The 22,854-nt window shown below is 45.6% G+C and overlaps 1 protein-coding gene and 1 non-coding gene across 2 annotated transcripts in view; one reads left to right on the top strand and one right to left on the bottom strand.

Annotated features, from left to right (window-relative positions):
* FKBP9 (FKBP prolyl isomerase 9) overlaps positions 1-15,073 on the top strand; it is a 46,491-nt gene extending 31,418 nt beyond the window's left edge. Inside the window, exons 7-10 of the mRNA XM_003930724.3 lie at positions 3,246-3,432; positions 8,682-8,827; positions 11,183-11,346; positions 13,674-15,073. Of these exons, the coding sequence (XP_003930773.1) occupies positions 3,246-3,432; positions 8,682-8,827; positions 11,183-11,346; positions 13,674-13,850 (674 nt within the window). The 3' untranslated portion in view covers positions 13,851-15,073. The remainder of the gene's footprint in view (positions 1-3,245; positions 3,433-8,681; positions 8,828-11,182; positions 11,347-13,673) is intronic.
* LOC120360928 (U6 spliceosomal RNA) lies at positions 10,198-10,305 on the bottom strand. Its single transcript, XR_005577310.1, has one exon. It is a non-coding gene; the product is annotated as a U6 spliceosomal RNA (small nuclear RNA).
* Positions 15,074-22,854: the final 7,781 nt, after the last annotated feature.

Here is a 22,854-nt window from a genome sequence, read left to right as displayed (position 1 = left end):
GGTCTGTTTATATTTTAGCATTTATTAAAATTTCAAGCTGGGCGTGGTGGCTCACGCCTGTAATCTCAGCACTTTGGAAGGCTGAGGTGGGCGGATCACAAGGTCAGGAGTTTGAGACCAACCTGGCCAACATGGTAAAACCCTGTCTCTACTAAAAACACAAAAATGGGCCAGGCCCAGTGGCTCACGCCTGTAATCCCAGCACTTTCAGAGGCTGAGGCAGGATGATCATAAGGTCAAGAGTTCAATACCAGCTTGGCCAACATGGTGAAACCCCATCTCTACTAAAAATACAAAAATTAGCTGGGTGTGTTGGCGTATGCCTGTAATCCTAGCTACTAAGGAGGCTGAGGCAGGAGAATTGCTTGAACTTGGAGGTGGATGTTGCAGTGAGCCAAGATTGTGCCACTGCACTTCAGCCTGGGTGACAGAGCAAGACTGCGTTTCAAAAAACAAACAAAAAAACTACACAAAAAATCCCCACAAAAATTAGCCAGGCGTGGTCGTACCCGTCTGTAATCCCAGCTGACGCAGGAGAATCACTTGAACCTGGGAGATGGAGGTTGCAGTGAGCCAAGATCGCATCACTGCACTCCAGCCTGAGTGACAGAGCGAGACATCGTCTCCCCCCCACCAAAAATTCCTCTTTTCTGGCTAACAAATTTCATTCCATTTTATTGCTGAATGAATATTCCATTGGATATATATACTACATTTTGTTGATCAGTTCATCTGGTGATGAACACTTGGGCTGTTTCTACTTTTTGTCTATTGTGAATAATTCTTAATGTTCCTGTGAATATCAGTGTACAAATATCTGTTTGCATCTCTGCTTTCAATTCTTTTGTATGTATGCCCAAGAGAGATATTTTTATTTAATGTTTTATTGAAATTCAATTCACATACTATAAAATTAATCATGTTAAAGTTTATAATTTAGTTGTTTTTAGTATTTTACCAGTTAACTCAACCATTACCTCTATCTAATTCCAGCACATTTTCATCCCTCCAAAAAGTAACCTATAATCATTAGCGGTCACTCTCCGTACCCTTTCCCCATCAACCCCCTCCCCCAACACTGGCAACAGGTAGTCTATTTCTTGTCTCTATGGATTTACTTATGCTGGACATTTCCATAACCCTGGAATCCTGTAGTATGTGGCCTTTTGTGTCTGGCTTCTTTCACTTAGCATCATGTTTTCAAGTTCATTCCCAGATGATTTTCATGGGTTGCCAGGGTTGAGAAACCATAGATCTGCCTTTGCAGACACCCACCCTGTCCACGTGTGTTAGCGTCCCACGTACAGCCACCCACAGTTCTGGCTCTGAGCAGCCTTCTGGCCAATGGCAGGCTGTACTTCCTGGTTTCCATGAGAAGGAGCCGGCGCCCCACTCCACCCGCACCAGCAGCCCGTGTGATGACTGAGTAGCAGCCACCTGTGTTCTGCTATAAAGCACACGCTTCTCGAATTAATACCTTTAACTTTGGCCAGCCCCAAAATTTGTAGCTCAGTTTTCTCAGGATTTTAATGAGAATTAAACAATATATGTTTAACTTAGAAGAGTGCCTGGTACTCAGTAAAAGCCTATTAAATGTGAGTGTGAGTGTGTGTTTCTATTAGAGACAGAACCAATCAAGAAACAGACATAGAGAAGTATGTGTGGGGACGGGAGGTGAGGAGGGGCTGTTGGTGTTTGTGTGACTCTATCTGAATTTTGTCATTAGCTGTGTTAGTCTCTTGTCTGAGTTCTTCCTTTTCTCTTCTTTCTTCCCCCTCCCCTCCCTTTCCCACCACTTCCTCATTTTCTTTTCTTTGGATGGAGTCTCATTCTGTTGCCCAGGCTGGAGTATAGTGGTGCAATCCTAGCTCATGCTAGCCTTGACCTCCTGCCTCAGCTTCCTGAGTATCTGGGACTACAAGTGCTCACCACCACTCTCGGCTAATTTTTTCTGTAGAGACATTTGGCTGTTTTGCTCAGGCTGGTCTCGAACCTCTGGCCTCAATGATCCACCCACCTCAGCATCCCAGAGTTGAGATGATAGGCACGAGCCACCACCATACCCAACCTGAGTTGCTTTTCTTGTATGTAAAGTGCTAATGATAATATATGTCCTTAACATGATTTAAAAATATTTTACATTTAAATTTCTCTGAAATGATTTGGGCTGGGGGATGTTTTACAAATGATGCATGTGTTTAAGTGTCCCCCACGCCCCTGAGAAGCTGTTGTTAAATTCCTGGGTTTATGGCCATGCCTAACACATAAGGTTGCTGCAAGGACTTAAAGGAAGAATGTATGTGAAAAATACTTTAGCAAACTGTAAAACATTATTTAGATGTGAGCTACTGCCTCCAAAAGTGGAAGTAATAGAAAAGTTAATTAATGATTTAGTACAGAACAAATAGAATGTATTCCAAAAGTGTCTTGTGACTGTGCATGATCATGAGGAGACAATTTTGGAGTAGAGATGTCTTTTTCTTTTCTTTTCTTTTTTTTTTTTTGAGAAAGAGTCGCCCAGGCTGGAATCTCGGCTCACTACAACCTCCGTCTCCTGGGTTCAAGCGATTCTCCTGCCTCAGCCCCCCTGAGTAGCTGGAACTACAGGCACGTGCCACTAAGCCTGGCTAATTTTTTGTGTTTTTAGTAGAGACGGGGTTTCACCATATTAGCTAGGATGGTCTTGATCTCCTGACCTTGTGATCCGCCCGCCTTGGCCTCCCAAAGTGCTGGCATTACAGGTGTGAGCCACCATGCCCGGCCATGGATGTTTTTTTCTTTATGAAGTTTATATTATGTTTTTCTTGAGCAGTGGTAGGACATTGGAGTGATTTCACTCCATGGCTGATTTTCTCACCTGACCTGTTACTTCTGGTGGGTGAGGGGCAAGTATTGATTTGGCTGGGCTTGAGTTTCCTCACCTGTGGTCAAGTTAGCCACTCATCTTAGCTCAACGATTCCATGGGGCAAAAGGCCATAGTTCTGAATTTTTGTCCAAACTGTGCTCATTACAGGCTGTGGGACCCAGGACAAATCTGTGCCGCCGCTTATCCACCTGTAAAATAAAGATGAGGTTACATCTAATGGCCCTTTCAGCATCAGTCTTGGAGTCCTCCTAGGGTTCCGTATCTGGGTGCCTGTCTTCCTCACTTGGAGGGCCTCGAGGACACACCTGGTGATACTGAGGAGGCCCACGTGCCACAGCCTGCAGGGTCATTCACTAATTCCCCGTGTCTGTCATTTAGGGAATATCCCCGGCTCAGCTGTGCTGGTGTTCGACATCCACGTGATTGACTTCCACAACCCTTCAGACTCGATCAGCATCACCTCCCACTACAAACCCCCTGACTGCTCAGTGCTGAGTAAGAAGGGAGATTACCTCAAGTATCACTACAACGCCTCGCTTCTGGATGGGACCCTGCTGGACTCCACGTAAGGGCAACCAGAATGGTGTGGAAGTGAGCCTGGAGGGTGACAGACAGGTGCTCCCACCATCCTCCTCTCTTGGGTAGACAGCTTTTATCTCCATGCCGTCCCGCTGCATAGCTTGTGCCTGCATCGCTGCTCAGGTGCATTATATTAAGAGTTTCCTATTAATAGTTTTGCCCTGCTGCAGGTCATTTTTCAACCTGTCAAATTGTCTTTCTGAAAAGCAGATCTCATCAAATAACTGCTGTCTTTCCTCCCTCCCTTCCTCCCTCCCTTCCTCCTTCTTTCCTTCCTTCCTTCCCTTTCTTTCTCTCTTTCTTTCTCTCTCTCCTTTTCTTTTTTTTTTTTTTTTTGAGACGGAGTTTCGCTCTTGTTACCCAGGCTGGAGTACAATGGCGCGATCTCGGCTCACCGCAACCTCCGCCTCCTGGGTTCAGGCAATTCTCCTGCCTCAGCCTCCTGAGTAGCTGGGATTACAGGCACGCACCACCATGCCCAGCTAATTTTTTGTATTTTTAGTAGAGACGGGGTTTCACCGTGTTGGCCAGGATGGTCTCGATCTCTTGACCTCGTGATCCACCCGCCTCAGCCTCCCAAAGTGCTGGGATTACAGGCTTGAGCCACCGCGCCCGGCTTTCTCTCCTTTTCTTTTCTTTCTTTTTTTCTTTTTTTTTTCTGGTTGTGGGGGGATGGTGTCTCACTCTGTCTCCCAGGCTAGAGTACCGTGGCATGATCTTGACTCATTGCAACCTCCGCCTCCCAGGTTTAAGCAATTCTTGTTCCTCAGCCTGCTGAGTAGCTGGGACTACAGGTCTGTGCCACCACATCCTGCTAATTTTTTGTATTTTTAGCAGAGACAGGTTTTACCATGTTGGCCAGGTTGATCTTGAACTCATGACCTCAGGTGATCCACCCACCGTGGCCTCCCAAAGTGTTAGGATTACAGGTGTAAGCCACCATGCCCAGCCTCTTTCTTTCCTTTCCTTTTTTCTTTTCTTTCTTGCAGGGTCTCACTCTGTTATCCAGGATGGAATGAGGGAAGTGACCATACCTCACTGCAGCCTCAACCTCCTGGACTCAAGTGATCCTCTCACCTCAGCCTCACGAGTAGCTGACACCAGACATGTGCCACCACACCTGGCTAATTTTTATTTTATTTTTGAGACAAGTTCTTGCTCTGTTGCTCAGGCTGGAGTACAGGGGCATGATCATAGCTCATTGCAACATCTATCTCCCAGGCTCAAGTGATCCTCATGCCTCAGTTTCCCAAGTAGCTGGGATTACAGGCACATACCACCATACTTGGCAATTTTGTTTTTCTTTTTGTTAGCAGAGATGAGGTTTTGCCATGTTGCCTTGGCTGGTCTCAAACTCCTGAGTTCAAGCGATCCTTCTGCCTCAGCCTCCCAAAGTTGTAGGATTATAGGTGTGAGTCACTGCACCTAACCCAGGCTAATTTTTTAATTTTTGTAGAGATGGAGGTCTCACTATGTTGCCAAGGCTGGTCTTGAAATCCTGACCTCAAACGATCCTCCTGTCTTGACCTCTCAAAGTGCTTAAGTTACAGGTGTGAGCCATCATGCCCAGCCTAACTGCTTTCTTTAAACATTGATGCACAGATAAAGGGCAAACTCCCAAGTCTGGCACACAAGGCTCTCTGTCAGCTCCATTCTGTCTCACCAGTCTCTTCTAATGGGGCCGCCCATCTTCCACCTTCCAGGGCTGCCATGTGCAGTAGTGCAGGTTGTGCACTGTTTTTCTTCCTTTTTCTGGCCAACTTTGCCCTGGCTTAAATGTTGTCTCTTTTCTCCAAATCTTTCCTTAATTCCTAGAAGAATCAACTCTTCCTGCTTCTGTAGTCTTATAACACTTATGCATTACCTGTCTTTTAGTTTTGTTTCTATCTCTTTTGTGGGTGTAAATACCTTATGGACACTCTATTTATTTACATTTTTATGCCCTGCACCTTACCCAGAGCACAGCACAAAAGCAGCATTGTATAAACGTTCATTGATTGAAATAAATCTGGGAATATATTAAATAGGAACCAACGCATAAACTAGTGTCAGGCGTGTAGAAGGGGCTTTGCTTCTTGTGAACCTGAATCTTCAGATATTTCTGTAAGTTAGTCTTCTCTTCTTTGGGAGAGAAACATTTTCAGCATAAATTTTTTTCTTTTTTTTGAGAGACAGGGTCTTCCTCTGTGAGCCAGGCTGGAGTGCAGTGGCGAAATCAGGGCTCACCATAACCTTAAACTCTTGGGCTCAAGAGATCCTCCTGCCTCAGTCATCCAAAGATCTGGGATTACAGGTGTGAGCCACCATGCCCAGCTAATTTCAGCAGTGTTTATATATCCATTTTTGTACTGAGCCTGACTTAGTTTCCTAAGTTTGGTTTTGGGGAGAAAAAAAGCTTTGCATAAGCAGGTATGTGCTGATTCTGGATGTGCGGGGCCCTCTCTCCCTTCCGCCTGTCCCTCTGCCTTCTAGCTTTGGGTGACTCTGGCTGTGGAATTTGACCAGTCTGGCTAACATGGTGAAACACCATCTGAACTAAAAATACAAAAATTAGCTGGGCATGGTGGCGTACACCTGTAACCCCAGCTATTTAAGGCAGGAGAATCTCTTGAACCTGGGAGGTGGAGGTTATAGTGAGCCGCGATTGTGCCACTGCACTCCAGCCTGAGTGACAGAGTGAGACTCTGTCTCCAAAAAAAAAAAAAAAAAGAAAAAGAAAAGACCCTATGGATATACTCTTTGGAGCTCTCCCTCTGGTGCTACGGGATCCTGTATGCTAATACATTTAACGTATTTCACCAACTCTAAAGGGCATGATGGAAACATTATTTTATGTATCTCTGACCAAGTAAAAGCACTGACAGATGACTTACTGTCAGTCATAAAATGTATCTCCATTACGGAGGTTAAACTGTGAAAAAATTTACACTTTAGAATCAAAGAAGTACGTGCATAGCTTCCAGGGCCCAGACTTACGGGGACCTGGCTTACAACAGATCCTGCAAAGAGATCCCAACCACTGGTTATTGGAAGCTAGTGGGAGCCAGGGCAGCAGGGAAGGGGAATGGCTTGTAGTGCTTTTGTGGATCAAGTGAACTCCTTAAGAGTGAAAACGGTCCGTGAGGTTGGAAGGGTCTGTAAGGTCCATGGCTGCTGTCACTGCTCCTGCCAATGTTCACATTCCTGCCTGCTCATCCTAAGGCTGAGGAAAGGGGAAGTGGGTGTGGAGAATGAACAAAGGAATTCCTTCTCAGAGGTCCAGGATCTGCTTCTCACGTGGGGCAGGGAGAGTCGGTCTGCCTGCCTCATGCGTGTGTTTGGAGGATTTGTAACATCCTGGCAGAGCACTTGGGAGCCATATGAGCCACAGCTCCTTATTAGGAAGTGCTTTTTGTACCCTGAGAGCCTCTGGATTACATGTAAATCTGCAGCAGAAGAGTAACATCTGGCGTCCTTGCTGGTGTCTTCCTGGTGTAAGCTTCAGAATAGTGGGATCATGGAAAGCTTGGCCGGCACCTGCCTACCTGGTCCCAGCTAGAGCCCTGTGTGGGCCGAGTCCCGTTCATCAGGACTAAGGCCGCAGCTGCTGCCTAGAGAGGAGAAGCGGAGTGGGAGCTGAGCAGGCAGGAAGCGACAGGCTGGCAGTGGATGGCGCCAGGAAGCACGCAGGGGAGTGAGGGCTGGGTTTGAGAGAAACACTACCCAAAAGAGAAGGAAAATCAAAGGACCTGAGGAAAAAGAATGAGTGGTGTGTTCAGAGATGACACGTGACAACAAATTGTTTGCTTGGAGAATTTTGTTAATGCATGCATGTTTAAACTGGCCTCAGGGAGGAAGAGGAAACATGCATTCCTGGATGACTAAGTGAGTTCTGGAATACTCTGTCATAAGACTTTGCAACTGGAATAGCCCCTAAGAAAGGCAGGCAGGAGTTGGCTCCCTCCCCCAAGGCGTCCCTCACCAGAGTTGGCTTTGTTTTGGGTTCCTCCCAGGTGGGAAAACACACACCGTGTCTTGGTTTGCTGGGAACCAGCTGGAGGAAGGAAAGAAGCGGCTGCCCCTGGGGAAGGCCAGACCAGGAAGCCTGAGAAGAGGATGTTGACCCAAAGGGGCACCTGTCCATGTTGTCACCAGCTGCTCATGGACATCAAGGGGGTTCAGGGGAATTTTCTCCTTGGAGTAAAGAACATACTGGCTGGGCGTGGTGGCTCACGCCTGTAATCCCAGTACTTTGGGAGGCTGAAGCTGGTGGTTCACTTGAGGTTAGGAGTTCAAGACCAGCCTGGCCAACATGGCGAAACCCCATCTCTACTAAAAACACAAAAATTAGCCGGGCATGGTGCATGGTGGTGCACACCTGTAATCCCAGCTACTTAGGAGGCTTAGGCAAGAGAATCGCTTGAACCCAAGAGGCGAAGGTTGCAATGAGCTGAAATCACACCACTACACTCCAGCCTGGGCGACAGAGGGAGACTTCTCAAAAAAAAAACACACACACACAACCCCCTACTTCAAAATAGTAGCTGTTTGCCTTTAAGCAGTGGTAGGAATGCCATAGATTTTGAAGTAGATTTATTTTTAGTAGTGACTGAAGTGATAGAGCAAAGTTTTTTTAAACTGGCTTCCCAGGCCCATGGCCATCGAAGATGATTAATCTCTTGGTGGGAGCCCTTTGTACTTCCTCTCCACTGTGCCAAGCATAAATTGTTATTTGCGACTTAAAACATCCCTGTGAGATAGCTATATTTGTTGTCTCCGTTTTGTAGATAAAGTAACTGAGAGATTACATTTCTCAGGGTCAAATTCAGTGGCAGAACTAGGAATCCAACTCAGGTCTTGCTGAATCCAAAACCCAGGGTTTTCTGTTTTGTGTTTGTTTTTGAGACAGAGTCTCACTCTGTCACCCAGGCTGGAGTGCGGTAGCCCGATCTTGGCTCACAACAGCCTCCATCTCCCCAGCTCAAGCATAAAGGACCCCATTCCAGTATGCTCCTCCACTCTGGAACTTCCATGGTCTTCCCTGGATTTTCATGGCCTTGACAGTTTTGAAGATGACAGCCAGCTATTCTTCAGCAAGTGCCCCAATTTGTGTTTGTCTGATGTTCCCTCATGATTAGATAGGGATTTTTATTTCTTCAGTAGAAATATCCCGTGAGTGATGTGTTCTTCTCCTGGGAACACTTTCAGTGCCAGTGGGTTGGTGACCTAACATGAGGCTCTTCTGTTTCATTTTAGGTGGAATTTAGGCAAAACTTACAATATTGTTTTGGGATCTGGACAAGTTGTACTGGGAATGGACATGGGTCTCAGAGAAATGTGCGTTGGCGAGAAACGGACAGTGATCATTCCGCCCCACCTGGGCTATGGGGAGGCTGGCGTGGGTGAGTAAGCAACAGTATTCAAGGGTGTTTGGGGCCTGCTTACCATCTGAATTTTGTGTTTTTTGGGGTGCCACAGTTAGGATCACAGTATGCTTCTTCCATGTAAAATCCAAAGAGTCTGTGGTTTCTGTTTTTAAAAAATTATTTAGCATTTTCGTTTAAAGGCCCCTGTGAATTCAGTGAGCCACGTCACTGCTCCATTACTCTCTTGAGAAAGAGCCAGTATTAGTGAAATAAATCTTAGATCTTCAGGCCTATTTGTGGGAGGTGTCCCTGGGAGCTGTCTGGGAGGCTTCTCTGGGGTCAGACTGGGCACATCCTTCTGGAACTGTTTCATGGGACAGGTTGAATGTTGTAGGTTGTTGCTTTTCACTTCTGAGCCTGTAGGCTGTCCAACACACTTTCCTTTTGGGAGAGATTAGTTGCGAGTTCTGGAAATACTGGCTTTACCTCATCCTCATAGTGGTTATGTTCTGCCCCATTATTTCAGCCACAATGTGTCTTCCACATGGGAATTCAGGAACTTCTATTTTTTTCAGAGAAAAAGACAGGCTTATCTTGCTCTGTTGCCCAGGCTGGAGTGCAGTGGCACCGTCATGGCTGACTGCAGCCTTGAACTCCTGGGCTCAACCAATCTTCCCCCTTAGCCTCCCGAGTAGCTGGGACTACAGGCATGTGCCACTGCTTCTGGCTGACTTTTGATTTTTTAGAGACGAGGTCTTGCTGTCTTTCCCATGCTGGTCTTGAACTCCTGGGCTTAGGCCTTCCAAAGCGCTGATATTACTGGTGTTAGCCACCGTGCCTGACCCCAGGAACCCCTTCTTTTCAATGTTTTTACACTGCTGATATCTAGACATGGAGGAGGTAGAAAGAGCTAACTTATAACAATGATAGGCACTGTGGATTGATCTTTTTTCCCCATAAAAGAATGGTTAAGTACATTTGTTCTTCCTACCAATCCCAGAAGAAACCCTTTAAAAAATTGTTATATATTCTTTAAGACTTTTCTGTGATATATTATAAATAATTATAATCCTTATAATTATATATTATAATTTACAACGTATATTATAAATATGATATAATGTGATACATTATAAATAATTATATATATAACATATAATCTAGATGTTACATATAATATGAATTAGTGCTTATAGTCAAATCTTGGATCATCATCTTTAGGCGTATTGTTACAATTCTCAAAGTTCTGCTGTTAGAATTGCTTAAAAGTTTTACCATTGTAGTATAGTTTCTGCAAGCAGCTTTCAAATTTTATTCAGCAAGACACACAATAAGAAATACATTTTCTTTTCCAATCTGTATCCTACCTAAACATATAGTGTAGACATACACACATTTATGTCTTTTTTTTTAATTAATACATCACGAATTTGCATGTCTTCTTTGCACGGGCGTCATGCTAATCTTCTCTGCATGGTACCAATTTTAGTATGTGTTGCTGAAGTGAGTACTACGTTTAGATTTATATATAAAATTGACAGCTGGGCACAGTGGCTCACACCTGTAATCCCAGCACTTTGGGAGGCTGAGGCAGGTGGATTACGAGGTCAGGAGATTGAGATCAACCTACCCTGTCTCTACTAAAAATACGAAAAATTAGCCAGGCATGGTGGCACATACCTGTGGTTTCAGCTACTCAGGAATCTGAGGCAAGAGAATCACTGGAACCTGGGAGGTGGAGGGTGCCATGAGCCGAGATCACGCCACTCCACTCTAGCCTGAGTGACAGAGCAGGACTCTGTCTCAATAAATAAAATAAAATCGAAACTAAAGATTCATGACATAATACCTATCCTTTCCATAGGTACGATGTATTCTATTCTTTTTTTTTTTTTTGAGATGGAGTTTCACTCGGTCACCCAGCTGGAGTGCAGTGGTGTGATCTTGGCTCACTGCAATGTCCGCCTCCCTGGTTCAAGCAATTGTCGTGCCTGCCACACCTGGCCACTTTTTGTATTTTTAGTAGAGACAGGGTCTCACCATGTTGGCCAGGCTGGTCTTGAACTCCTGACCTCAAGTGATCTCCTCGACTTGGCCTCCCAAAGTGCTGGAATTATAGGTGTGAGCCACTGTGCCTGGCCTCTATTCTATTCCTATTTTTTTTTTTAAAAAAGGAACAGAATACATTGTATTCTGTCACTGCCCTCTAAACTGATTTTGTTAACGGGCCACTGCCTACAGTGGGAAAGTGACTAGCCTCTGCTCGGTTTTCTTCCTTTGGCCACAAGTCCTACCCTGAGTGAGGCTGCTGAGGTCGGGGTGGGTGCTGGTTGATGGACATGACTGCTGCCTGCCGGCTGACACCGCCTCCCACTCCTGTCGCCTGGGCAGATGGAGAAGTGCCTGGCAGTGCTGTGTTGGTGTTTGAAATTGAGCTGCTGGAGTTGGTGGCTGGCCTGCCCGAGGGGTACATGTTCATATGGAATGGTGAGGTATCACCCAACCTCTTTGAAGAAATTGACAAGGATGGCGATGGAGAAGTCCTCCTGGAAGAGGTAACTAACTGGCCTTTGTAGGAAGGTGGGACTGAAGAGCTCAGGGAGCCTGGTGAGGCCACCGGGCCAGTTCTGAAGGTGAGGCCTTCTCAGGGTGAGGCCAGTGGGCTGGAGGGCTTGTGAGATGACCAGCACACTCGTGTGCCAAGCGCTTATACACACTCCCTCATGATGGAAGTCACCATTCCTCTCTGAAGAAACCGAGTCCCTGGGAGGTGCAGGGCTTGATTCCGGGGCATAAAGTCTGTATTTAGTTCTCATTACTGGGTGCTCACTGTGTGCCTGTGTGCGCGGAGTGTTTTCAGTGTATTCTCTGGCGCTCACAACAGCTGTTTTTTAGAAGAAACTGCACAGAGAAGATAAATGACTTGTCCAAGGTCACACAGCTACTCAGAGGTTTGAGCCAGGACTACATGCCTCTTTGTGAAACTGGGCAATAGAACCGTCTGTTCTGTCTCACCCTTGGGGAATTCAGCTCCCCGCCTCTTCCACATCTGCTATTGAAGCACTTCCTCCAGCCTTTTCCTCTCTCTCTCCACATCATCGGCACTTCTGGATCATTCTTATTTGCATACAGATGTGGTGCTATTATTTTTCCCTTCCCTGGATGTGTCTTTCTATTTCTTTATTTCCCTTCCTTTACAGCAAAAACTTCCAAAGAATTGTGTGTCCTCCCTACCTCTAATTCCTCTCCTTCCATTCTCTCTTAAACCCACTCCTGTCTGGCGTTTGTCCCTCTGCGCCTCTGAGCCTGACCTTGCCAGGGTGGCCATTGCCTTCTGTATCATGGAATCCAGTGGTCAGCTCTCGCTCCTCTTCAACACAGCTGGTTCCCCTGCAGGATGCATCTTTTTCTGGCTTCCAAGACACCGCACCTCTGTGGTGTTTCTTCTGCTTTCCTGGTACGTCCTCTCACGCCTCTTCTCCCTGATGGCTTCATGTTTGAGTGCCCCAGGCTAAGTCCTGACCTTTGTTCTCTTCTCCATCTTTAAGTCACTGGCTCGGTGGTCTCGTGGGGTCTGTTTCCCCATGGTGTCTGGATTTGTAGCTCCAGTCCAGTTTCCTCTCTCCACTTTACCCTCGTGTGTTCAGCTGTTTGTGTGATGTCCTCATTTACTGAACTCCTGCTATCCGCCGGTACCCCCACGCCCCTGGAGCCTGTTTTACCCAAAGCCTTTCCCTTCGCAGTCAGTGGCAACACTGGCCTCCAGTGGCTCACGTGAGAGCTCTCCGTGATCTTTGACTCCTCTTTCTCTTGTAGGCCATAATAATCCTCAGGAAATCATTCCAGCTGTACCTTCAGAGCACATGCAGAACCTGACACTTCTCACGACTTCCACCCTGCAGCATCACAGCAGTGCTGTTCATGAAGCTCCTCCTGCCCTCACCCTTGCCTCTACGGTTGTCAGAGTGGCTGTTTTCACACAGAAGCTGGGTCAGATCTGCCGAGGCCCTGTCTCCAGGGCCTCATAGTGGTCTAGGAAGACCCTGCACTTCCTGCTTGCTGTGACCTCCTTGCCCGCTATCTCCCTCTGCCCACTTTACCCCGCCACCCCTCAGCCCATGCTGTCTGTGACCAGCCAGGCATGCGTCCACCTTGAGCCCAGGCACTGGCTGCCCTCTCTGCTCAGGAGATATCTGCCCCAGATAACTTGTTCAGCCCTTTCCTTCCCTTCTTTTAAGCCTTTGCACAAATCTTCTCTTCTCCTTAAGGTTTTATCCTGACCGCTGAATATAACACTTCATACCTTTCTCCCTTCCTTACTGAGCTCTGCTTTTTGATTTTTTTCTGGAACATTTTACTTTGTAACTTAATGTGTAATTTACCTGTTTTTATGTTCATGTCTGATTGTCTTTCCACTAGAATGCAGGCACTACAGGGGCAGGATGTTTGTTTGTGTACTGACGTATTTCAAGAGTCTAGAACAGCGCTCAGCACATAGTGGAATGTATGTTTTGATCATGTGAATGAATGCATGCATCCAAAAATGTTCTTACAGTCTTGGGTGGTCATAGGGGTCAGCCTTTGGTGGGGAACCACGTGGGGAGAAGAGATAGCTCTGACAGCTGCTGTGTATTGGCTACCTGAATACTAAGGGCTCTTGGAATTATTTAGTACAAGGGTTTTTCACCTGCATTTGGAGAAAAAAACAAGACAAAACAAAACACAGGTCATAGGTCATTTGGCTGCAAAAAAGATCTGGTCTGTGTTGGTATCCCAGACCCCAGTTTCAGCCCTGTCACCCCCAGACTGCTCTGTTTCTGGCCCCAGGCCTGGCGTTCGCAGCGGCTGAACTCAAGTTCTGTCCTGTCCCCTTCTTTTCCAGTTCTCAGAGTACATTCACGCCCAGGTGGCATCTGGCAAAGGGAAACTCGCTCCTGGCTTCGATGCTGAGCTGATCGTGAAGAATATGTTCACCAACCAGGATCGGAATGGAGACGGGAAGGTCATAGCCGAGGAATTTAAACTCAAAGATCAGGAAGCCAAACACGATGAACTCTAAACCTGGCATGAATCAGATGGTGCCAGGGAGTACGTGACACCAAGCCACCTGTCGTGGCAGAATGTGCAGTGAGGGTGCGAGGGTCTCTCAGAAGGTGCATCATTAGCCAGTAGTAGGTGGGTCACATAGTACCTGGTGTACACATCGGGGTGGGTTGATATATGGGTGAGAAGTTTAGGCTGATTGCCAGTGACTAGTAAACAAAAGCTGTGCAGCGGGTCTTAGCATGGGATGTGTCCAGTAGTGAAAAGACTGCACTGCCAACCATGATTTGTGAGCCTTCTGGGAAATTTTGTTACTAAAGGGATATAGTGCCACACAGAAGTTATAACCATCTGGGAGGAACCATAAGAAAGTGTCCAGGGTACCTACATAAAGAGGGTTAACATTTTTTAACTTGCTGGTTAAAACATTTTAGAAATATTCTTGAGATGGGCAGGAGAGGCAGAGGGCTTGCTTGCTCCAGCAGGGTTCCCAGAAGACAGCTGTGGTTCTTCCTAGCGGCCTGTGTAAGCACTGATGATTCCCCCTGCCACACACACATGCACATTATGCTTTTCCAGCTCACCACACCCCGCCCCACTGTGGGGCCTCCCATTAATAGTGTGTAACTTGGAGATTAAAAGAGCCTTCTGGACAGAAAACTGGGCCAGGAAAAGGCATCTCAGACCATGAATAGAGAATTTGATTCTGCGTTTGCCACATAAGGTCATCTGCTTAGCTTTATCTTATTCCCACCTTTCTATCCCATAGAACACTCTCTTTTTTTATCCATACTAATTAGATAAATAGGACTGGGGGCTGGGATCCGCTGGTCACTCAACAGAGTGTTTTCCTTGTCCGAGATGGAAGTTTCGTCCCAATAGATGAGCTGCTGAGCATCCACAAGGTGACATTTTTCTGCTGCCCATTTGTGTCCTGGAGAGGGTGGTGCCCCAAAGGTAGAGGCCAGCTGCCGCAAGACAGGAATGACAGTCCACCTGCCGGCCTGATTCCTGCATCATGCAATAACCACATGGCTACCTTCTGTCCTCTGTTCCCAAGTGGTGGTGGCACCTACCCTGAAGTCGTCAATGATTTCCCTTTGAAACTACTTTATTTTACTAATTTAAACTATTTTGTACTGATGTAGCCCTGAGATAGTTCATGAAAATGCTGTGCACTCATTCAATGGAATACGTGTTGGAAAGCTGATCTTTTCTGATATAAAATGTTGAATTATATTATCTGGTTTTCTGTTTTATTGGAAGGCTGAAGACCTATGAGAATGCACCATGCAGTCAGAATCCCCTTGATGAAAACAGCAGGACTTCGCTATAGTTATTGAGGGAGCGCGCTCTACTTACAGGGAGTGTCAATCAGGGTCCTGGCCCTCCTCCAGGACTCCTGAAGAGAAGCTAAGGAAAGGACTGTTTAGAGTGGTGTGAGCAGGGCTGGGGGAACTGAGGATGCTGAGGGCCTGTGACAGCAGTGTTGGCCATTGCAGGAGGCTGCTATCATGGGGGCCTCAGGGGCCAAGAGGAGGCAGCAGGAGCAGCACAGGAAGGGCTGCCTGGAGTCGTCACGGAGAGATGCAGCCTCTATTAGCAGTGTGGCTGACATTGTAGCAGAATGAGGGACAAGCGCCCCATCCCCTCTGTGCCCCCATTCTCTGCTGCCTGCCACTGGTTGTTGGAAACCAGAGGGTAAGAGGAGCGCAGAGAATGGAGTTCTCAGAGGTCAGCCTCTTGGATGCAGAGAAAGGTGGAAAATGTATCTGAGGTAGGGATGGGATGGGTGGGAACAAATGGCGAATAATTGGCACATGTATAGAGAAACTGTGTGTGTGTGTGTGTGTGTGTGTGTGTGTGTATGTGTGTGTGTGTCTGTAGCACAATTATATATTTAAAAGCAATAATATTTTAATATATATTATATATAATAATATACATGAAATATATAATATATACATACAATTGCTGTTAAAAAGCAAATATTGGCCATGTGCCGTGGCTCATGCTTATAATCCCAGCACTTCGGGAGGCTGAGATGGGTGGATCATTTGAGGTTCAGGAGTTCAAGACTAGCCAGGCCAACATGGTGAAAACCCATCTCTACTAAAAATAAAACAAACAAACAAACAAAAATAGCCAGACCTGGTGGTGGGCACCTGTAATCCCAGCTGTTTGGGAGGCTGAGGCAGGAAAATTGCTTGAACCTGGGAGGCAGAGGTTGCAGTGGGCCGAGATCACGTCACTGCACTCTGCACTCCAGCCTGGGTGACAGAGCAAGACTCTGTTATCAAAACAAAAAAGCAAATGCTATGGTTTATTCTTTGCAACTTTGCAACTTCAAGGAAGCCAAGGAGATGCTGTGGCCTTCCTGGCCGCTGCCCCCTGGATAGTAATGTTCCTTAGCCCTCTGCCTCCTACTCCATAGTCCCTCAGATTTTCCATTTAACATAATTCCTTAAGTACATGGGACAGGTTAATAATTGTACTTCTCACTGGGCATAGTGGCTAACACCTGTAATCCCAGCACTTTGGGAGGCCGAGGCAGGCAGACCTCAGGAGTTCAAGACCAGACTGGGCGACATGGCAAAACCCCATCTCTACAAAACATACAAAAATTAGCCAGGCACGGTATCTTGCTCCTCTAGCTACATAGGGAGGCTGGGGCAGGAGGATTTCTTGGGCCCAGGAAGCACAGGCTGCAGTGAGCCGAGAGCCGAGGCTGCACCACTGTACTCCAGCCTGGGTGACAGAATGAGGCCGTCTAAAAAAAAAAAAAAAAATTTTTTTTTTTTTTTTTTTTTGCTTTTTGCTAAATTGAATTGGGCTTTGGAATGCATTTGACCTCATTAGCCTTACCTGCCTTCATGAAGATAAAAACCTTGCGCTTATTCGCTACCCCAGACTTTTATTTACCCATTTGAATTTCTCCACTGGCTGTTTTCTATGATGGTGGAGACAGATGGGCTGAATCAGAAATAAGTTCTTGGCCAGGAGCAGTGGTTCATGCCTGTAATCCTAGCACTAGCACTTTGGGAAGCCAGGAATTTGAGACCAGCCTGGGAAATACAGCAAGACCCCATCTCTAAAACAAATTTTAAAAATTAGCTGGGTATGGTGGCGTGTGCCTGTAGTCCCATCTACTTGGGAGGCTGAGGCAGGAGGATTGGCTGAGCCCTGGAGATTAAGGCTGCAGTGCACCGTGATCACACCGCTATCCTCCAGCCTGTGCAGCAGAGTGAGATCCTGACTCTAAAATAAATAAAAAAAGAACATGGGCCTTAGAACTTCAGGAATAGAGAGAAGCTTTGGCCTGCTGAATTGAGTTCTGCCCAGGCACTACCGTTCTTCCCGTTGCCGAGGAGGGCATTCAATGATCTGTGGTTACGTCAGGTGCATTCATCTGCAATGGGAAGCTGCTTAGCTCGCCCCACTTTATGCTATGGCTGCAACACTTGCTTCTGTATGCATTGTGGTCCTGTCAACAACGCTGTAAGTACTAAATAAGGGGCCAAGTACAGGGTAGAGATGCCACACAGCAGTTTTTGTTTTCTAAATCACTTTTCACCAAAGACAGCACTTTTTTTTTTTTTTTTGAGACAAGGTTTGTTGCCCAGGCTGGAATGCAATTGTGCAATCACAGCTCACTGCAGCCTCGACCTCCCGGGCTCAAGCAATCCTCCCATCTCAGCCTCCTGAGTAGCTGGGACCACAGGCAGGTGCCACCATGCCCAGCTATTTTTAAATTTTTTGCTTAGATGGGATCTCACCATGTTGTCCAGGCTGGTCTCTTGAACTCTTGGCCCTAAGTGATCCTCCCACCTTGGTCTCCCAAAGTGCTGGGATCACAGGTGAGTCACTGCACCTGGCCAGCCCCTAGACCGTCTGACAGAAACAGCTATTGATAGGTACTATATTGTGACTACCTAACTCAGGATCTATATAGATTTTGACGCTAAATGTAAACTGGGTTATTGATACCTACTGTGGGATGACAGTCTAAGAGAACATGAACATGATATCTGAATATGTTTGACAAGCCACCTGCAAATGTAAACAGTATGCACCATTTTGTTAAAACCAGTGAGTTTTGAGTTCTGATTATTCATGACTTTATAATTTTGTCCAAATACTTAAAAGACAGGAAAAAAAAATCATTTTGGCAGGGAAATTGGTTTAACTGCAAAACTATACATAAACACTGATCCCTACCCCTATCTGTTACTTTACTATCTCAGGTTTCCAGAAACAAAGTTACTTTTATTGAAGACTTCTCCCCTTCACTCTCTCAGGGATCTGTAGTTTTTACTTAATAAGAATACTGGGCTGGGTACAGTGGCTCACACCTGTAATCTCAACACTTTGGGAGGCCAAGGTAGAAGGATCACTTCAGCCTAGGAGTTTGAGACAAGGCTGGGCAACACAGACAGACCTCATCTCTACAAAAAAAAAAAAAAAAAAATTTAAAAAGCAGCCAGGCATGGTGGTGCACACCTGTGGCCTACTTGGGAGGCTGAGGTGGGTCACTTGAACCTGGGAGGTCGAGGCTGCGGTAAGCCCTGATAGTGCCACTGCACTCCAGCCTGGGCAGAGGGAGACCCTGCATCTCAAAAGAATATTGTTCCTGATTATTTGTTGCTAGATGCAGATATAAAACATTTATGCTTATTAATAATTTGTGTGTGGTTTCCATGCTTAACGTTGGAATTTCGAGGCCAGGTGTGGTGACTCACACCTGTAATCCTAGCACTTTGGGAGGCCAGGGCAGGTGGATCACGAGGTCAGGAGGTCAAGACCAGCCTGGCCAAGATGGTGAAACCCCATCTCTACTAAAAATACAAAAATTAGCAGAGCAGGGTGGCAGGTGCCTGTAATCACAGCTACTCAGGAGGCTGAAGCAGGAGAATTGCTTGAACCCAGACAGCAGAGGTTGCAGTGAGCTGAGATCATGGCACTGCACTCCAGCCTGGGCAACAGACCAAGACTCCACCTCAAAAAAAAAAAAAAAAAAAAAAGAATTTTGATTGGTCAGGCAGTTTCTTCCAGCTTACACTGGCCATATTTAAAGTCTCATTTAAATGCAGACAACACTCACATTTATAGTTCCTGCTGAAATTTCTCCTTTGAGCTCTACTCTTTTTGGTATCTTCTCGTATGTCTCACAGGCACCTCAAACTTTGTATGTCCAAAACAACATCTTTTCCACTCCCTTCCCAACACCACCAAGCCTATTCCTCTCCATCTTCCCTGCTGTCCACGTGTCCAAAGCTGACATCAGTGAGCCCCTACTCTCTCATCTCACATATTTAAGCCAAGAGCAAGTTTTGTCAGTTCTGTCTCTAAGCTACTGCTGGAAATGACCCACTTGTCTCCAGTTCCACAGCCCCAGCCCCACAAACCAACCATTATTTCTAGCTGGAACTGCTGTAATAGCTCCCTAACTGGTATGCTTGGGTTTATCTGCCCTCACTAGTCCTGTTCCCACATGGCGGCAGTGACCCTGCCTCTCCTTTGCAAGGAGAGAAAAACCAGTTGTTTTTTCTTTTTTTTTTTTTTTTTGAGATGGAGTCTCCCTCTGCCACCCAGCTGGAGTGCATAATCTCGGCTCACTGCAACCTCCGACTCCCTCGTTCAAACAATTCTCCTGCCTCAGCCTCCTGAATAGCTGTGATTACAGGCATGCGCCACCATGCCCGGGTAATTTTTGTATTTGTAGTAGAGATGGGGTTTCACCTGGCCAAGATGGTCTGGATCTCCTGACCTTGTGATCCACCCACCTCAGCCTCCCAAAGTGTTGGGATTACAGATGTGAGCCACCGCGCCCGGCCAAAACCAAAGCTCTTATGATTTATAAAGCCCTGCATGATCTGGCATCCACCTGGTTCCCGTTCAACACTTAATGCTGTTCTTCCCTTTGTTCATAATACTGTTAAATCAGTTCTCAGTTCTTCAATGCCCTAAAGCTTTCTCACTTAGGACTTTTGCAAACCCTGTTCCCTCTCCTGAGAATGCTTCTCCCTCAACTCCTCACATGGCTAGCTCCTTATCCTTCAGACTTTGGATTAAACACCACCTGAGACCTTCCTCTAACCACCATATCTAAAATAGGGTCTGTCGTTTGTGTTTTCTTCATAGCATTTACCATATTCATAATGGCTACTCTTTCCTCCTGTTTGACCCACTAGGAATGCAAGCTACATGAGGGCAAGAAGCATGCCTGATTTGTTAACTACTGTTTCTCTAGAACTCAGCACAACATAGAGACTTGTTACATAAGTGACTTTTCATTTACTTCTCATCTCTAGTTAATATTCACCTTTAAAGATGAAAAAACTAAGGTTTAGAGAAGTTAGAAACTTATTCTAGATGAAAGTTAAATCACAGATTCAGATCCAGGTCTATCTCAAAGCTGTGTCCCTTGCACCTTGAGCACTTTTAAATCTATTAAACTGGTACTGGAAAACCAGACTAAGTACAAAGATCAGCATGACTATTGAATCTCTGGATAAGCTTGGAGAAATTTCAGGATTAGTCATTCAAGATTACATTGATCTTTTCCTTGCTGGTTCTCCATAGGGTATATCGAAGAGAAAATGGAACCTGAAGGCCAGTTAAACAGACCTTCAGTCATCTACCAAAATTGTGGTGACTATTAAATAGACCATGGAAGGTAGATTTCTTGTGAAATAACTCTGGAATGAGCTAGTATTACTGATGGTTGTTTTCATTTTTTCGTTTCATCAAAATTGTTAGTTCTAGTTCTCAAAATTGCTTTATTTCATAAAGTAAAATTTAAAGTGGAATAAAACCACTGGTTAATGCTAGGCTCTTTGCAGAAAATGGTGGTTACAATAAAGTACCAACATTCACTGGGGCTGCAAAAGATCATTCCATTTCATTGATTCACTGGGGGATATAACAGCTTATCTATTTGTGGATAGATTCTAGCTAACAATATTGAATACTTGTGCTAAGCTGTTTTAAATGCATAAATTTTAAATGTATACATAAAAGAGCATATCTACTCATTAATCTAGAAGCTATATCACTATCTTCACTTAATAAATGAGCAAACTGGGACACAGGCTTAATAATTTGTCATGGTCACACTCTTAATGGCTACACTAAACTGTTCTGAAAACTCAACTCAACTAAAAATATTTTAAATTTCAATAGCATCAAGTAGCAGTGAGATGTAATAGGTTAATAAACATAAAATGGAAGAAGCATGAGACTCAATTTATCATGAATTTGGCTAGAAGGGGCCTTGTTCTTAAGGCATTCATTTTATAGTGAGGTGACTGAAGCTGTACTCTTAGTAAGGGGCTGAGTCATGACCAGAATGTAGGTGATGACTTCAATGTTCTTTAGATTTATAGCATGCAATATACTTATTCCTGGAAGTATATTATAAACACCTTTGGGAAATAGCCAATATAAGCTGATACCAACACAGGGGTAAAGAGCTATCATTAAATCGGATTCCCAACTCTTTCTTCTATGTGCAAGTCTTCCAGGTAATTCTGATGCTCCCATGCCATGTTATCTGCTTTAATGCAAGAAGTTATTTTCAGTTTAATTTTAGAAACACTTAGGCAGGGTCTAGTCTGCCTTTTGCTATTGCGTTTTTGTTTCATCGTTTATTTGTTGAAACAGGGTCTTGCTCTGTCACCCAGGCTGGAGTACAGGACGTGTGATCTCAGCTTACTGCAAGCATTCGCCCCCCCGGGCTCAAGCAATCTTCTACCTCAGCCTCTCCAGTAGCTGGGACCACAGGTGCACACCACCATGCCTGGCTATTTTTTTGTATTTTCAGTAGAGACGGAGTCCTGCGTGTTGCCCAGGCTGGTCTCAAACTCCTGAGCTCAAGCAATCTGCCCACCCCAGCCTCACAAAATGCTGGGATTACAGGTGTGAGCCACTGCACCTGGCCTCTGTGTGTGTGTGTGTGTGTGTGTGTGTGTGTGTGTGTGTGACAGGTTCTTGCTTTGTTGACCAGCCTGGTGTGTGTGTGTGTGTGTGTGTGTTTGTGTATGTGACAGGTTCTTGCTTTGTTGACCAGCCTGGAGTGCAGTGATGCAATCACAGCTCACTGCAGACTCAACCTCCCTGGGCTCAGGTGATCCTCCCACCTCACCTCAGCCTCTCGAGTAGCTGGGACTACAGACATGCACCACCACACCTGGCTAATTTTTTGTAGATATGGGGTCTCCCTATATTGTCCAGGCTGGTCTCAAACTCCTAGGCTCAAGCGATCTACCCACCTTGACCTCCCAAAGCGCTGAGATTATAGGCATGAGCCACCACACCTGGCCTCCTTCATTGTTTATGATGATGAAAGGAGAGTGGTGGTGGAGGATAAGGATGGGCATTCCCAGGGAAAAAAAAAAAAAAAAAAAGATTTTCTAAAACCTTACCTTCTGCCACACCTGACTGGACTAGAGACTGCTGCTCACACTGGATGGCCAGAGCCAATCAGATCATGCTTTGTGTGTATCATAGCTCAGGTCCTAAAAGCAAACCAATTAGGTGTCCACAGGATTCGGAGTTAAGGGTAAGAGTCAGGGTCAAAGTCATCACAATGGCAGGTCTAAAGCCTGAAAACCAATGATGAGGCAGCAGCAGAGATGTGGAGTGGGTAGTTGGACTGTACAGAGAGATGCTGGCTCCTAATGTCACAATGCTGCTCAGTTTCAGTCACCATGAGGTGATTGCTTTCTGCCTGAGGTTCTTTTTGAAACTTGCAGATTTGTACCTTTACTGATGTTTTCAGTGGGAGAAAAGAATTTTCACAAGTCTCAGTATTTTCTGAAGGGCAGCTTAAATTTTCCCTGCAAATATCTTATCCTTAGACTTATAAAAATTTTGAAAATACTCAAATCTAAATAGCCACTATGACAAGGACTTTAGGATTCATATATCACAAAAGACAGGCAGACAGAAAGAAGAAAAAAATCATGGTAGGTGCACAATAAATATTTGTTGAGTCAATCAATATAGTTTTGACCACAGAA

The sequence above is a fragment of the Saimiri boliviensis genome, chromosome 10 (assembly GCF_048565385.1).
Source record: "Saimiri boliviensis isolate mSaiBol1 chromosome 10, mSaiBol1.pri, whole genome shotgun sequence".
Lineage (NCBI taxonomy): Eukaryota > Metazoa > Chordata > Mammalia > Primates > Cebidae > Saimiri > Saimiri boliviensis.
This window is presented reverse-complemented; position numbering and strand designations above follow the sequence as displayed.